This window comes from Oryctolagus cuniculus, chromosome 14 (assembly GCF_051225735.1).
Source record: "Oryctolagus cuniculus isolate XC-2025 breed Fujian yellow rabbit chromosome 14, ASM5122573v1, whole genome shotgun sequence".
In the NCBI taxonomy this organism is placed as follows: Eukaryota; Metazoa; Chordata; class Mammalia; order Lagomorpha; family Leporidae; genus Oryctolagus; species Oryctolagus cuniculus.
In genome coordinates this window covers 61,375,667-61,394,319 of record NC_142880.1, presented here as the reverse complement: position 1 = coordinate 61,394,319, position 18,653 = coordinate 61,375,667, and the positions used below count along the sequence as shown (strand labels likewise).

The window sequence follows — 18,653 nt, the reverse complement described above, 5'->3', positions numbered from 1 at the left end:
TAAATAAAAATTTTAATTGTAATCCCCAGGCAGACACTAAAACAATTACTCATTGATGCAATAATAGAAAGACTAAGGAAAATAAAGTGGTATTAAAAAATACCTATTAAACACAAAAGAAGGCAATCACAGAGGAACAAAAAAGATTTAAGAAAAACAAAATAAATCAGATTCCAAGATGGCAGAATAAGGAGGGAGCTTACTGCTGTAGTCTAGGGGAAGAAAGTAAAAAAATAAAAAAATAAAAAAGAGTGGAGAGAGTGCAATCTCAGGGAAGAGTCAGTGAGGAAAATGTAGAGGAAACTTCATGCCAACTAGAGGGATACTGTGGAGCCACATGGAAGGTGTGGACACACACAACTCAGAACCCAGCAGCCCAGAGCCTCAGTAGCAGCTTTGGAGAGTGAGGTGAGACCAGACGGCAGCAGCCCAAGCCAGTGGTGACAAAGCTCTGGGACAGGCCTAGTGTTGAGTCTGTCTTGGAGCCCAGTGAGGGACAGTGTACCTGCCAACCTAGAGGGACAAAAAAAGGAGGGGGCACATTTTTCTCTCCCTGACCACTGGCACTGGCGTCCTGTAACTAGCTCAAAGAGGGCGGGCGCCATTTTATACACACATAACAGCTGCACCAGCTTGTGTCCATGCACCCAGGAAAAAGCTGAAAAGAAACGCTTGAGTACGGCTGGGAGAATTGACAAGGGACGGGGTTCTTGTGACTGTTGGAGCGTTGTGAGTCTTGTGTGCTGGGATGGGCTGTGAAAACACTGTGGCTGTGTGGGAGGGCACAGAGTATGGCTGGGTCTCTGAGCAGTCACTGTGGGAGGCTCCATATGCTCAGGGCTCCCTGATTTCCTGGTGAGAGTCCTGGCTGCAGGATCTGTGCTCACACTGATGACTACATAGATCCTTTGTGTGATTCTTGCGTCAGCATGGATGAATATTGTACCCACTGGGGCTAGTGCCTGGGCATTGGTCTCCATGGAGGAGAGAAGGTGAGCATGAAACTATGCCAACAGAGCTGATCAAAACCTCCACTCTGATAAAAAAAAAAAAAAAGAGGAGGAGATTTACCATGCCAGCTTGGATCTTGGATGTCACCCTGGATATTCCCTTCACCCTGAAGCACTGAGCTCCCGGGCCATACCTAGCACATGCCTCTGGGTATTCACTGAAAGAGCAGACATTCCGCTAAGTCACAGAGGAATACTTCAAAGATAAAAGCCATAACAGGGAAAAAAAAACACCAAAAAGTATCTCCAAAAGATGCCTAAAAATAAACACAGAAATTCAAGAAATAAGAATAAGGAAGATGACACGACACCCCCAACATCACTTCAGTACTGGAATGAGAAGATGAAGAGATCAAATCTAAAAAAAATGATCATAAGATTACGTAGAAGTAACCAGAAGCAAATCCACAAATTAAAGAAATCCATTCACGACCTGAATGAAAATTTTCCCCATAAAATTGAAGGGAGGAGAGAACCTCCACTTTGACTATGACCTTGTCTAAATAAGATCAGAGTTGGCGAACTCAAAAGGCTTCCATAGCCTTGGCAGCTCATGACAAGAGCCTAGGGTGATTACTGATGCCATAAACAAGAGTGTCAATTTGTTAAGTCAACAACAGGAGTCACTGTGCACTTACTCCCCATGTAGGATCTCTGTCCTTAATGTGTTGTACTATGTGAATTAACAGTATAACTAGTACTCAAAGAGTATTTTATACTTTGTGTTTCTGTGTGGGTGCAAACTGTTGAAATCTTTACTTAATATATACTAAATTGATCTTCTGTATATAAAGAGAATTGAAAATGAATCTTGATGTGAATGGAATGGGAGAGAGAGCAGGAGATGGGAGGGTTGCGGGTGGGAGGGAAGTTATGGAGGGTAAAAAGCCACTATAATCCAAAAGTTGTACTCTGGAAATATATATTTATTAAATAAAAGTTAAAGAAAAGAAAAGAAAAAAGGAAGAAAAAAATTTCAAAAAAAAAAAAAAAAGAAAAATCAATGGGACCAGCACTGTGGTGTAGCAGGTAAGGCTGCCAGCTGCAGTGCTGGCATCCTATTTGGACGCCAGTTCCAGTCCTAGCTGATCCACTTCTAGTCTAGCTCTCTGCTGTGGCCTGGGAAAGCAGTAGAAGATGGCCCAAGTCCTTGGGCCCTTGCACCCATGTGGGAGACCCAGAGGAGGCTCCTGGCTCCTGGCTTTGGATGGGCACAGCTCTAGCCATTGAGGCCAATTGGGGAATGAACCAGTGGATGGAAGACCACCCCCCCCCCCATGTGTGTGTGTGTGTGTGTGTGTCTCTATATATATATAACTCTGACTTTCAAATGAATAAATAAACTTTAAAAAAAGAGAAATCAAAATGAAATATTAGAAATGAAGACGACAATAAATCAAATAAAAAATACAGTAGAAAACCTTAACAACAGCCTCAGTGAGGCATAAGAAGGAGTATCTGAGTTAGAAGACAAATCTTGGGAAATTTTATAGTCAGACCAGAAAAAAAAAAAAAAGAAGCAGAAGAAATTAGAAAACTCAAAAAACAGTGTTAGAGATTTATGGGATAATATCTAATGAACCAATAGGAGTTCCTGAATGTATGGAGAGAGAATGGATTAGAAGGCCTTTTTAGTGAAATAATTCCCCAATTTGAAGAAAGAAAGGGATGTCCAAGTACAGGAAGCACATAGAGCTCCTAAGAGACACTAACAGAAAAAATCCTCACTATGACACACTGTGGAACTCTCCACATTGTGAAACTCTCCACTATAAAACATAAAGAATCTAAAATGGGCATGAAAGAAACACCAGATCACTTTCAGAGGATGTCCAATTAGACTCATAGTTGAGTTGAATTCTCATCAGAAACCCTACAGGCTAAGGGATAATGGCAAGATATAATCCAAGTCTTTAGAGAGAGAAAAAAAATATCAACCCAGAATACTGTTCCTGCAATGGTATCATTCATGAATGAAGGTAAAATAAAGAACTTCCATAACAAACAGATATTGAAAGAATCTGTCACCATTTGTCCAGACTTACAAAAGATGCTTAAGGATACACTACACAGAGAAACACGGAAACATGGTCAACACCATGGAAGAAGGTGGAGGCAGAAAATCTCCCAATAAAAGTACAAAGGAACTATTCAGCACAATTGAAAAAGATGGAATCCTCCCAAATTCTTTCTATGAAGCCACCATCACCTTGATCCCTAAGCCAGAGAAAGATGCAGCACTGAAAGAAAATTACAGACCAATATCCCTGATGAACATAGATGTAAAGATCCTCAATAAAATTCTTGCCAATAGAATACAAAAACACATCAGAAAAATCATCCACCCAGACCAGGTGGGATTTATCCCTGGTATGCAGGGATGGTTCAAAGCATTCGATAAAATTAAACACCCTTTCATGATGAAAACTCTAAGCAAATTGGGTATAAAGGAACATTCCTCAATATAATCAAAGCAATTTATGAAAAACCCACGGCCAGCATCCTATTGAATGGGGAAAAGTTGGAAGCATTTCCACTGAGATCTGGTACCAGACAGGGATGCCCACTCTCACCACTGCTATTCAATATAGTTCTGGAAGTCTTAGCCAGAGCCATCAGGCAAGAAAAAGAAATTAAAGGAATAGAAATTGGGAAAGAAGAAGTCAAACTATCCCTCTTTGCAGACGATATGATTGTTTATTTAGGGGATCCAAAGAACTCTACTAAGAGACTATTGGAACTCATAGAAGAGTTTGGCAAAATAGCAGGATATAAAATCAGTGCACAAAAATCAACAGCCTTTGTATACACAAGCAATGCCACAGCTGAGAAAGAACTGCTAAGATCAATCCCATTCACAATAGCTACAAAAACAATCAAATACCTTGGAATAAACTTAACCAAGGACGTTAAAGATCTCTACGATGAGAATTACAAAATCTTAAAGAAAGAAATAGAAGAGGATACCAAAAAATGGAAAAATCTTCCATGCTCATAGATTGGAAGAATCAACATCATCAAAATGTCCATTCTCCCAAAAGCAATTTATAAATTCGATGTGATACCAATCAAGATGCCAAAGACATTCTTCACAGATCTAGAAAAAATGATGCTGAAATTCACATGTAGACACAGGAGACCTCGAATAGCTAAAGCAATCTTGTACAACAAAAACAAAGCCGGAGCCATCACAATACCAGGTTTCAGGGCATACTACAGGGCAGTTGTAATCAAAACAGCATGGTACTGGTACAGAAACAGATGGATAGATCAATGGAACAGAATAGAAACACCAGAAATCAACCCAAGCACCTACAGCCAACTTACATTTGATCAAGGATCTAAAACCAATTCCTGGAGCAAGGACAGTCTATTCAATAAATGGTGCTGGGAAAACTGGATTTGCACGTGCAGACTCAACATGGATTAAAGACCTAAATCTATGACCCAACACCATCAAATTATTAGAGAGCACTGGAGAAACACTGCAAGATATCGGCACCGGCAAAGACTTCTTGGAAAAGATCTCAGAGGCATAGGCAGTCAAAGCCAAAATTAGCTTTTAGGATTGCATCAAATTGAGAAGTTTCTGTTCTGCAAAAGAAACAGTCAAGACAGTGAAGAGGCAACCGACAGAATGGGAAAAAATATTTGCAAACTATGCACCAGATAAAGGGTTAATAACCAGAATCTACAAAGAGATCAAGAAATTCCACAACATCAAAACAAACAACCCACTTAAGAGATGGGCCAAGGACTTCTACAGACATTTTTCAGAAGAGGAAATCCAAATGTCCAACAGACACATGAAAAAATGTTCAAGATCACTAGCAATCAGGGAAATGCAAACAAAACCACAATGAGGTTTCTCCTCACCCCAGTTAGAATGGCTCACATTCAGAAATCTACTAACAACAGATGCTGGAGAGGATGTGGGAAAAAAGGGACACTAACCCACTGTTGTTGGGAAAGCAAACTGGCAAAGCCACTATGGAAGTCAGTTTGGAGATTCCTCAGTAACCTGAATATAACCCTACCATACAACCCAGCCACCCCACTCCTTGGAATTTACCCAAAGGATATTAAATTGGCAAACAAAAAAGCTGTCTGCACCTTAATGTTTATTGCAGCTCAATTCACAATGGATAAGACCTAGAATCACCCAAATGGCCATCAACACTAGACTGGATAGAGAAATTATGGGATATGTACTCTATAGAATACTATACAGCAATCAAAAACAAAGAAACTTGGTCATTTGCAACAAAATGGAGGAATCTGGAAAACATCATGCTGAGTGAATTAAGCCAGTCCCAAAGGGACTAATATCATATGTTCTCCCTGATCGGTGACAACTAACCAACCACAAAAAAGGAAACCTGTTGAAGTGAAATGGACACTATGAGAAACAGTGACTTGATCAGCCCTTGTCCTGTGATGTACAATTTAATACTTTATCCCTTTTAGTATTTTTTTGTTCTAGTTAATTCTATTGGTTGAATTCTGTAATCAATTCTTAGGTGTTGAAATTTAACTGAAAAGTGATCTCTGTTAAATATAAGAGAGGGAAGAGATGTACAATTTGGGAAATGCTCAATTGGACTTATCCCAAATGTTAGAGTTAGAAATGTGCCAGGGGATTCCAACTCAATCCCATCAAGGTGGCATGTACCAATGCCATCTTACTAGTCCAAGTGATCAATTTCAGTTCACAATTGATCACACTGATAGGTCTAAGAGTCAAAGGGATCACACAAACAAGACTAGTGTTTGCTAATACTAACTGATAGAATCAGAAAGGGAGAGAACGATCCAACATGGGAAGTGGGATACACAGAAGACTCGTAGAATGGCAGATGTCCTAAACAGCACTGTAGCCTCAGAATTAGCCCTTAAGGCATGCAGATCTTGCTGAAGAGCCCATCAGAGTATTTTAGGCATGGAAAGCCAAGACACTCTGGAAAAAAAAAAAAAAGGACCTAAATGAAAGATCTCTGCAAGTGAGATCCCAGTAGAAAGAACGGGTCATCAAAGAAGGAGGTACCTTTCTCTGAAGGGAGGAGAGAACTTCCACTTTGAGTATGACCTTGTCTAAATAAAATCGAAGTCAGCGAACTCAAGATGCTTCCATAGCCTTGGAAACTCATGACTAGAGCCTAGGGAGATTTCTGATGCCATAAACAAGAGTGTCAAATTGTTAAGTCAACAACAGGAGTCACTGTGTACTTACTCCTTATGTGGGATCTCTGTCCTTAATGTGTTGTCCGATGTGAATTAATGCTATAACTAGTACTCAAACAGTATTTTACACTTTATGTTCTGTGTGGGTGCAAACTGTTGAAATCTTCACTTAATATATACTAAATTGATCTTCTGTATATAAAGAGAATTGAAAATGAATCTTGATGTGAATGGAATGGGAGAGGGAGTGGGAGATGGGAGGGTTGCGGGTGGGAGGGAAGTTATGGGGGGAAAAAGCCATTGTAATCCATAAACTGTACTTTGGAAAATTATATTTACTAAATAAAAGTTTAAAAAATTCAATAAATGCAAATTTTACTAAAAAAAAGTACAAAGGCAATCCAAAGTAAACAATATGAATATTTATGGAAAAATGGCAGGGCCAAGTCCTTAAGTATCAATAATCAATTGAATGTAAATGACCTCAAACTCCAGTTAAAAGATACAGACTGGCTGAATGGATTGAAAAACAAGACTAATCTATTTGCTGCCTACAAGAAACACATCTCACTAACAAATATACATGTAGACTGAAAGTGAAAGGATGGGAAAAGATATTCCATGGTAAGATAAACCAAAAAATGAGCTGGTGCACCCATCCTAATATCAGACAAAATAGACTTTAACAAAAAACTATTAAAAGAGACAAAGAAGGAAATATGTACTGATGAAGGGATCAATTCAACAGAAGGATGTGACTATAATAAATGCACCTAATTACAGGGCAACTGGCTATTTAAAAAAGTGTTAAGGGATCTAAAGGGAGACATGGACTCCAATACAATAGTTCAACCAGACATAAAATCAGCAAGGAAACACCAGTTGTTTGACACTCTAGACCAAATGGACCTAACAGATATCTACAGAACTTTTCATCCTACAGTTGCAGAATACACATTCTTCTCAGCAGTGCATGGAGTTTTCTCTAGGATATACCACGTGCTAGGCCATAGAGCAAGTTTCAAAATTTAAAAAAAACTGAAGTCATACCATGCATCTTCTTGGACCACAATGGAAAGAAGCTGGAAATCAACAACACAAGAATCTCTAGAACATATACAAACACATGGAGTCTGAACAACATGCTTCTGAATGAACAGTGGGTCACAGAAGAAATCAAAAAAGAAGTAAAAATAATTTCTGGAAACAATGAAGACGACAATAGAATATATCAAAACTTATGTGATACAGCAAAGCAGTGTTAAGAGGAAAGTTTATAGCAATAATTCCTACATCAAGAAATTGGAAAGGCACCAAACAAGTGACTATCAATACATCTCAAGGACCTAGAAAAATAATAGCAAATCAAATACAAAATTAATAGGAGAAAATAAATACTTAAAATTAGAGAAGAAATAAACAAAATTGAACCAAAACATACAAAATATCAGTGAAATGAAAAGCTATTTTTTGAAAAATAATAAGCAAGATTGACATACTATTGGCTCAATTAATCAAAAAATAGGAAAAGACCCAAATCAATAAAATTAAAATTAGAGATGAAAAAGAAAATGGAACAATAGATACCACATAAATAAAATAATCATTAGAAATTACTACAAAGAGCTCTGTGCATAGATACCACATAAATAAAATAATCATTAGAAATTACTACAAAGAGCTCTGTGCATAGATACCACATAAATAAAATAATCATTAGAAATTACTACAAAGAGCTCTGTGCCAACTAATTGGGAAACACAGAAGAAATGGATAGATTCCTGAACACATACAACCTACCTAAATTGATGCATGAAGACACAGAAAACCTAAAGAAACCAATAACCAAAGTCCAGGACTGGACGGCTTCATTGCTGAATTCTACCTGACTTTCAAAGCAGAACTAACTCCAATTTTTCTCAAGCTATTCAAAACCACTGAAACAGAGGGAATCTTATCAAACTCCTTTTATGAAGCCAGGATCACCTTAATCTCTAAAACTTAAAAAGATACAACAGAGAAAGAGAACTACAGATCAATTTCCCTGATAAAAACAGATGCAAAAATTCTCAACAAAATACTAGCCAATCAAATCCAAAAAATACATCAGAAGGAACATTCAACTGGACCAATGAGATTTATCCCTGGTATGCAGAGATGGTTCAGCATTCACAAATCAATCAGTGTGATACACCACATTAACAAGTTGAAGAACAAAACCATATGATTATCTCAATAGATGGAGAGAAAGCATTTGATAAAATTCAATATCCATCATGATGAAAACTTTAAGCAAATTGGGGTATAGAAAGAACATTCCTCAATACAATCAAGGCAATTTTTGGCAAATCCACAGCAAGTGTCCTATTGAATGGGGAAAAGTTAGAAGCATTCCCACTGAGATTGAAAACCAGACAAGGATGCCCATTCTCACCACTGCTATTCAATATAGTCCTGAAAGTTTTAGCCAGAGCCATTAGGCAAGAAAAAGAAATCAAAGCAATATTAATCGGGAAGGAAGAAGTCAAACTATTTCTATTTGCAGATGACCTGATTCTATATTTAGGGGATCCAAAAGATCCAGTAGGATACTATCGGAAAACATAGAAGAGTTGGTAAAGTGAAAGGATATAAAGTCAACACAAAAAACAACAGCCTTTGTATACACAATGTCATGACTGAGAAAGAACTTCTAAGATCAACCCCATTAACCATAGCTACAAAAAAATCAAATACCTTGGAATAAGTTTAACCAAGGATGTCAAAGTTCTATATGGTGAGAACTACAAAACATTAAAGAAAGGAATAGAACAAAACATGAAAAATGGAAAAATCTTCCATGTTCATGGACTGGAAGAATCAATAGCATCAAAATGTCCATACTATCAAAAGCAATTTATAGATCCCAATCAAAATACCAACAACTTTCTTCTAAGATCTAGAAAAAATGGGGGCGGGCACCGTGGTGTAGTAGATTAATCCTCCACCTACAGTGCAGGCATCCCATATAGGTGCTGGTTCTAGGCCTGGCTGCTCCTCTTCCAATCCAGCTCTCTGCTTTGGCCTGGGAAAGCAGTAGAAGATGGCCCAAGTGCTTGCGCCCCTGCAACCACGTGGGAGACCAGGAGGAAGTGCCTGGCTCCTGGCTTTGGATCAGCACAGCTCCGGCCGTTGAGGCCATTTGGGGAGTGAACCAGCAGAAGGAAGACCTTTCTCTCTGTCTCTTCTTCTCACTGTCTGTAACTCTACCTCTAAGATAAATAAATAAAATTCTTTTAAAAAAGAAAAAATGATGCCAAAATTCATATGGAAACACAGCAGACCCTGAATAGTTAAGCCATTTATTCAACAAAAACAAAGCTGGAACCATCACAGTACCAGATTTTAAGATATAGTACAGGGCAATTATAATCAAAACAGTCTATTATTGGTACAAAAACAGATGAACAGATCATTGGAACACAATGGAAATGCTAGAAATCAACCCACTTATCCACAACCAACTTACCTTTGACAAAGGACCTAAAATGAATTCCTGGAGCAAGGACAGTCTCTTCAACACATGGTACTAAGAAAACTGGATCTCCACATGCGCAAGTATGAAGCAAGACTACCTTACATTTTACACAAAAATCCTCTCAAAAGAGATCAAAGACCTAAATCTATGACTGATAAGATCAAATTATTAGAAAACATTGGAGAAGCTCTGCAAGACATTGGCCTAAGCAAAGAGTTCTTGGAAAAGACCCCAGGGGCACAGGCAATCAAAGCCAAACTTGACAAATGGGATTGCATCAAACTGAGAAGCTTCTGTACTGCAAAAGCTTCTTTACTGCAAAGTGAAGAGGTAACCAACAAAGTGGGAGAAATTATTTACAAACTATGAAACTGATAAAGAAATAATATTCAGAATATATAGGGAACTCAAGAAACTCAACAACAACAAAATAACCAACTCGGTTAAGAAATGGGCAACGGACTGAAACAGGTATTTTTCGATAATGGAAATCCAAGTGGTCAGCAGACACATGAAAAAATGCTCAGGATCACTAGCCATCAGGGAAATGCAAATCAAAACCTCAATGAGGTTTCACTTCACCCCCTCCCCTGTTAGAATAGCTTTCATATAGAAATCAACAAACAACAAATGCTGGCAAGGATGTGGGGGAAGAAGATACCCTAATCTACCGTTGGTGGGAATGTAAACTGGTACAGCCATTGTGAAAGATAGTATGGAGATACCTGAGAAATTTGAATATAGACCAGTATACTATATAACCCAGCCATTTTATGTCTGGGAATTTACCCAATGGAAATGAAATCAGCATATGAAATAGTTATCTGTACCCCCATGTTTATTGCAGCCCAATTCACAATAGCTAAGACTGGAATCAACCCAAATGTCCATCAACAGAAGAATGGGTAGAAATTATGGAATATACTACACTGTGGTTAAAAAGTAAAATCCAGGCTGGCGCCATGGCTTACTTGGCTAATCCTCTGCCTGTGGTGCCGGAACCCCAGGTTCTAGTCCCGGTTGCTCCTCTTCCAGTCCAGCTCTCTGCTGTGGCCCAGGACTGCAGTGGAGGAAGGCCCAAGTGCTTGGGCCCTGCACTCGCATGGGAGACCAGGAGGAAGCACCTGGCTCCTGGCTTCGGATCAGTGCAAAGCGCTGGCTGTAGTGACCATTTGGGGGGTGAACCAATGGAGGGAAGACCTTTCTCTCTCTCTCCCTCTCTCTCTCTCTCTCTCTCTCACTGTCTAACTCTGCCTGTCAAAAAAAAAAAAAATGTAAAATCCTGCCATTTGCAACAAAATGGATGCAACTGGGAACCATTATACTGAGTGAAATAAGCCAGTCATAAATGGCAAATACCGTATGTTCTTCCTGATCTGCAGTAACTAATAGAGCACCTAATAAGTAATCTTTAGAGGTGAAATTGGCTTTGAAATGTAATGACTTTGAACAGCCCTCGTCTCAACTGTTGAGGAAACAGGGTTTTTTTTTTTTTTTTTTTTTCATACTATTTGTTGAACTTTTTACTCAGTAAAGAGTTAATCTTATATGTATAAAGTTCATTGAAAGTAGGTCTTTGGGGGCCAGCGCTGTGGCTCACTTGGTTAATCCTCCGCCTTCGGCACCGGCATCCCATATGGGCGCTGGGTTCTAGTCTCAGTTTCTCCTCTTCCACTCTGGCTCTCTGATGTAGCCAGGGAGGGCAGTGAAGGATGGCCCAAGTGCTTGGGCCCCTGCACCCGCATGGGAAACCAGGAAGAATCATTTGGCTCCTGGCTTTGGATCGGCACAGCGCCAGCCATGGCGGCCATTTGGGGAGTGAACCAACGGAAAAAGGAAGACCTTTCTCTCTGTCTCTCTCTCTCACTGTCTGTAACTCTACCTGTCAAAATAAATAAATAAATAAAAAAGAAAGTAGGTGCTTGTTAAAAATAAGAATGGGAATAGGAGAGGGAATAGGAGAAGGAGGAGGAAGAATGGTGGGTATGAAAGTGGGAGGATGCATAGGGTGGAAAGAATCATAATGTTCCTAAAGTATCACTTATGAAATGCATGAAGTTTGTATGTCTTCAATAAAATGTTTCTGGGGAAAAAAATAAAGGCAGTTTAATCCATTGCACAATACCAGGCCCTCACACATCATGAAGGTTCAGTATGTGTTAAGCCTACTTTTGACACAGCATCACAGAAGAGGTGGTTCTGATATCTTCTGGGGGAAGAGAGACCAGAGAGAGACCTCTCCCTACTACCACGTGAGCACACAGCTAGCGCGTACCATCTGTGAAGCAGAAAGTAGGCCCCTTCCAAACACAGACTGCTGGCACCATGTTCATCGACTTCTAGACTATGAGTAAGAAACTGCTGTTGTTTGCACATCATCCAACCTAAACCATTTCCTTTTATCCCTATTGGACTAAAACACATGGAGAACTGTATACAGCTCAAGGGAGGGGGAGAAAGAAGGACCAGATATTTGCAGATGGCTACGGGTCAGGAGCAGCTCCAAATGCTTTAAAGACACGTCATTTATTGCTATCCACAAATTAATCAGGTAGATAATAGTATTTCTGTTCTACAGAAGAGAAAACCAAGGCTCAGAAAAATTGGCCAAAGGCCACTTGGTGGAACTGAGATTCAAATTCAGTCACCTTCTTAGTCATAATATCACACTTCTTCCCAAAAAGACAACATTCTATGTGACACTAAAAATTGACTAAAATTTTTAATTCCTCAAAACATCATGCTGAGTGAAATAAGCCAGTCCCAAAGGGACAAATACCACTTGTTCTCCCTGATCGGTGACAACTAAAAAGGAAACCTGTTAAAGTGAAATGAACACTAGGAGAAACGGTGACTTGATCAGCCCTCACCCTGACTGTTGATGAGCAACTTAATATGTTATCCCTCTTAGTATTTTTTTTGTTTGTTCTACTTAATACTTTTGGTTGAATACTGTAATCAATACACAATTATTCTTAAGTGCTGAAACTTAACTGAAAAGTGATCACTGTTAAATATAAGAGTGGGAATAAGAGAGGGAAGAGATATGCAATTCGGGACATGCTCAAGCTGACTTACCTCAAACGGTAGAGTTAGAAACATAATAGGGGATTCCAATTCAATCCCATCAAGGTGGCATGTACCAATGCTATCTCACTATTCCCAGTGATCAATTTCTGTTCACAATTGATCATAATGATAGGACTAAGAACCAAAGGGATCACATAAACAAGAATAGTGTCTGCAAATACTAGCTGATAGAATCAAAAAGGGAGAGAACGATCCAACATGGGAAGTGAGATACACAGCAAACCCATAGAATGGCAGATGTCCTAAACAGCACTCTGGCCTCAGAATCAGCCCTTAAGGCATGCGGATCCGGCTAAAATGCCCATGAGAGTATTTCAGGCATGGAAAGCCAAGACACTCTGGGGGGGGGGGGGACCTAAATGGAAGATCTCCGCGAGTGAGATCCCAGTAGAAAGAACAGGTCATCAAAGAAGGAGGTACCTTTCTCTGAAGGGAGGAGAGAACTTCCTCTTTGACCATGGCCTTGTCTAAATATGATCAGAGTTGGTGAACTCAGAGGGCTTCCATAGCCTTGGCAGCTCATGACAAGAGCCTAGGGTGATACTGATGCCATAAACAAGAGTGTCAATTTGTTAAGTCAACAACAGGAGTCACTGTGCACTTACTCCTCATGTAGGATCTTTGTCCTTAGTGTGCTGTACATTGAGATTTAATGCTATAATTAGTACTCAAACAGTATTTTTCACTTTATGTTTCTGTGTGGGAGCAAACTGTTGAAATCTTTACTTAATGTATGCTAAACTGATCTTCTGTATATAAAGAGAATCGAAAATGAATCATGATGTGAATGGAAGGGGAGAGGGAGTGGGAAAGGGGAAGGTTGCAGGTGGGAGGGACGTTATGGGGGGGAAGCCATTGTAATCCATAAGCTGTACTTTGGAAATTTATATTCATTAAATAAAAGTTAAAAAAAATTTAAAAAATCTAAAAAAACAAATATCAAGATGGCAGACTTAATCCTTTCATCCCCTAATTACATTAACATAAATGGATTTTGTAACTACAATTATAAGAAAATTGTTGGCAGAATAGATAGATGAACAAATTACATTCTGTCTGTAAGAGAATATACTTTAGATTCAAAGATACAAGCTAAAAGGATGGAAAAATATATATGTAAATACTAAACAAAAAGAGAATCAGAAATATCAGACAAAATTGACTTTAAGAAAAATATTATTAGATAACAACAGCAATGCTTTATATTGCCAGAAGGATTAATCCCTAAGGAAAACATAACTGCAAAGCATAAAATCTAATACAAAAACCACAGAACCAAAAACTGAAAGAATTAGAGGGAGAAATAGCCGATTAAGCAACATTAGAGACTTTGATACTCCACTTTCAATAATGGATATAGCTTCTAGACAAGGAAATACAAGATTTAACACTATAAATCAACTAAGCTTTACAGATGTCTAAAGAACATTCTATTGAACAACAGAATACTCATTCACTTCAAGCACAAATGGAACATTTTTAAAAAACACTACTTGTTAGACCATCAAAAGGTTTAGATAGGTTTAAAGAGATTTAAAAGATAAATACCATGTTCACCAATCACAATATAATTCAATTAGAAAGCAGTAAGTAATCTAATTTGGAAAATTCACAAATATCTGGAAATTAAACTCCTGAATAACAATGTCTCAAAGAAAACAATCACAATTTAAGTTAGAATACTATTTGAAATGGATAAGGATGGAAATAACATATCAAACGTATGGGATACAGTAAAGCAGTTCTTAAGACAGAAACTTAAGTTACCAATGCGAACAACAATAATGAAAATCTCAAATCATAAGGCTGCCCATCTACATGAAGAAACTACGAAAGCAAAACCCTCCAAATGAATAGAAAACCAAAAATATTTACAAGAGCAGTAATAAGTGGAAAATAAATTCAATGAAGCCAAAAAATTGATCTTTGAAAAGTTTAACAAAATTTGCAAAACCAAAAATGAAAGAAGACTCAACTTACTAAAATTATATATGAAAAGAATGGATATCACTACAGATTTTATAGAAATGAAAAGGTTTTGGTGTGTATAGATTTAACACCAACGTATAAGCAATAAAAGAAAATTAGGTCAGTTTAAATTAATCAGTTTTCCTATAAGCTCTCAAGGAACATCATTAAGAAACTAAAAAGACAGCCCACATAATGGAAAAAAGTATTTCCAAGTCATCTAACAAGGGATTTTCCTCCAGAATATATAAGTAACATCTACAACTCAACAGAAAAATAAACATAGACAAAGGATTTGAGTAGACATTTCAACAATAAAACTGTGTAAATGACTAGTAAGCAAATAAAAATATGATCAAAATCATTAATAATTAGAAAAATTCATAAAAATCACAATGAGATATCATTTCACCTCCATAAAATGGCTATAATAAAAATGAGCCAGTAACAAGGGCTGTTGAAGAGGTGGAGAAGCTGAATCCCTCATACACTACTCATACGAATTAGAATAATTCAAGCACTTAAAAACTTGTATAGGTATTTTTTGAAATGTAAACATAAATCATATAACCCAGCAATTCCACTCCTTGGTATATGCCCAACAGGAATGAAAACATATCCATGCTAAAGCACTGTATTCATTCCATATTGTTCCTAACAGCCAAAAAGTAGAAATGACTCAAATATCTACAAACTGATGAGTAAACACAATATGATATTGTAAGCCACATTATTGAAATTATTAAGCAAGTAAATAGGAATGAAGCAGTCCATAGCCGTGAAAACATTACCCTAAATGAAAGAAGGCAGTTACAAAACTTTGCACATTGTATAATCCCACTGAAATGAAAGGTGTAGAACAAATTCTTAGAGACAAAAATTAGATTAGTGGGTTGCAAGGCCTTGGTGGTTAATAGTGATGGTTGTGAACATATTAAAAACAACTGAATTCTATGGACTAAAAGGGCAAATTAGTGTACATGAATTCTATCTCAGAAGAGCTGCTAAAGCAAAAAGTATTAGTTTCATATTTTTACTATAGAAAGAATAATACTAGGACACTATATGCTTCACTTTTTTTTTTAAAGGAAGACTCAATTAACAAAATAGGAAGTAATGTGGCCTAAGATCAAGGAAATATGGAAGCTATTAAAATGATTTCTCTCTGGAGATGAAATTTGACTATACCATTTTCTCTCCTTTGTGCTGCCAGGACAATAAGGAATGTGTATGAGAAGAAACAAGAATTTCTATAACAATAGTCAGTTTGGCTAGCTTAGCTTTGGTGAAGATCTTACGATCGGTGATTCTTTAAACTTAACTTCGGAGTTTTCAAATGTCAGAGGAAATATATTTTTCTTAAAGTAAGGAATAATCTCACTAACCTGCTTTCTGAAAATTCTGAGAAGTCACCCTGGAGTTCAAACTTGTGCAGAACTTCTCCAATTAGATAGCCAGTGGAAAATGCCTTTGCAAATGACTTGGGGCCTGAATTTTAAAACATTGAGAATTTAAAATGTGAGTAGAACACTGCAAATAGAGCTAATATATTCTCATTATGCACAGAGTCAAAACTTCAAAATTCAACTTGAACTCAAAATGCCATGAATACAGTTTTAAAAGCATCTTTTAATAACCAGAGTTTAACAGTTAAATAACAGTTATCTAATAAAGATCCTCAAATAAATATAAATCAATGATTGATGACAACATATTTTAAAAGGAAAGATAACTTTATGATTAAAATTAAACAAAACACAAACAAAAAATCTATAAATAACCTTAGGTTTAAGCGCAGATATTTTATAAAATGACACTAATATTCAGCTATCCATATAATTTATGATGATGGCTTATTCTGGCCAAGTCAGGTACAATCTAGTTTTTTTTTAAAATAAAGGTTTGATTTTAACCTCTAAGTCAAAGGGACTTTTAGAAAAATCATTTCTTTATTAGATAAAGCCTACTGAGTTAATCAGGCTTTTTCCCCATGGTTCACAGGGGACACATGATCCAGTTGTTGTCACACACAATGGAGACACCTCAGATGAAAACTGGCTTTAGAGCCTGAGCCATCTGTATCTGAATATTTCTGCACCACTTACAAGGTATATGACCTCAGACAAGCTGCCTCACCTGCCTGAGGTTGTCTCCTCATCTCCAGAACAGAGACCATCATGCGTCTATCTTATCTTGGAGAACCATTTTCAGTATTTCAGGCATATATGAGAATTGCTGGGTTTCATGCCTGCCACCCATCATATGCACATGATTAATAAATGCAGAAAAACTAAGTGATCAATTGCATTTACTTTCCATAAAAATATCCTTCATTTGGGGTCATTGTATTTTCCCTATGAAGCAAATGATTTGGAGCTCCTTGCTATTTAAGGACAGTATACAAACTTGAAAGTAAAAACAAATTATATTATCAGAGATTAAGCCATTATCTCTGTGATGATTTCAAAATCCTTCATAAATCTTCAATAGGCTTCCATTGGGATATTTTGGCCATCATCTATCAAAATACTACAAGTGAATGCAGTATCAAAAACTCAGTTACAAGGCCGGCGCCGTGGCTCAATAGGCTAATCCTCCACCTTGCGGCGCCGGCACACCGGGTTCTAGTCCCGGTCGGGGCGCCGGATTCTGTCCCGGTTGCCCCTCTTCCAGGCCAGCTCTCTGCTATGGCCAGGGAGTGCAGTGGAGGATGGCCCAGGTGCTTGGGCCCTGCACCCCATGGGAGACCAGGAAAAAGCACCTGGATCCTGGCTCCTGCCATCGGATCAGCGCGGTGCGCCGGCTGCAGCGGCGGCCATTGGAGGGTGAACCAACGGCAAAAGGAAGACCTTTCTCTCTCTGTCTCTCTCTCTCACTGTCCACTCTGCCTGTCAAAAAAAAAAAAAAAAAAACTCAGTTACATCAGATTATTCCACTTTATCTGCTATTTGACTAATAATGAGGTAGCTAACTATAGGACTGATCATTGGTTGTATGGTTGCAGGGGGGTGAAGTGAGTTGCTCCATAAAGGGCACTGAGCAGGGAGCCCTACTTCGAAGTTATCAACATGCTACCACATGTTGTAAGAATAAGGCTGTTTTACATATCTGACACTGACCACAATTATTGTCAAGACTCCTAATAACTGTTATCAAAACACTTTCTCCTCTCAACAATACCCCAATTCTTAGGTTGAATCAATACAATGATAAAAGAAGTTTGAAAAGACAAACTATTCTCATGGATTCTGTTTCCTTAGGGTGAGCTTCCAAACTGTCTACTATTAGGACCTTTTGAGCATGTTTATATGATCCTTGATTTACAAGGGAAAATCATAGAGTAGGAAACTTTCAGAAGAAAAAAAATGCTTTTGCCCATGAACCACTTTAGAAATAAGAATATACATAAAAGTTCATAAGATTCAGGAAAAGGCAAACTTTCAGTCACTTAAACTTGCGTTCAGCCATAGTTCAAGGGAGAAGAGATATACTGTGTTTATTCTTAAGTCTAGACTCTGACGCCTACAGTGGATTTACTTTTCCTACAACAGACCAGTTTTATCAACACATAAAAACTACTCAGGCAGAATGTCTCACTCTAAAACCACAAAACATTCTTTTAGAGTTGGTGGTTTGATGTCCTTCCTTATCAGTCATATCTAACCTTCTAAAGCTGTGTCTTAATTTGAAACACCAATGTTAATTTAAGAATATAAAAATAGGGAACATGAATTAAATACCTCCTGAAGCTTCCAGCAAAAGAATTCAGATTGCACTGTCAGTCTACGGACGTATTATTCTTTCTGTACACTAGCTCTGTGTCTCAGCCAGCTCCGTGACTGCCTGGAAACACCTTGCAGCACACGTTAACGTTTTGCTTCATAACC

The 18,653-nt window shown here is 38.0% G+C and overlaps 1 protein-coding gene across 9 annotated transcripts in view; it reads right to left on the bottom strand.

Annotated features, from left to right (window-relative positions):
- The window catches only part of SPEF2 (sperm flagellar and cilia associated 2), a 211,154-nt gene that overhangs the window by 181,490 nt on the left and 11,011 nt on the right, over nucleotides 1-18,653 (bottom strand). For 5 of the 9 annotated variants that reach the window (XM_017344676.4, XM_089312713.1, XM_008262116.5 and 2 more), the window contains exon 2: nucleotides 16,152-16,254. The exons of the other annotated variants lie outside the window; for them this stretch is intronic. In XM_017344676.4, coding sequence (XP_017200165.3) covers nucleotides 16,152-16,254 — 103 coding nt within the window. The remainder of the gene's footprint in view (nucleotides 1-16,151; nucleotides 16,255-18,653) is intronic. 9 annotated transcript variants of the gene reach the window in all.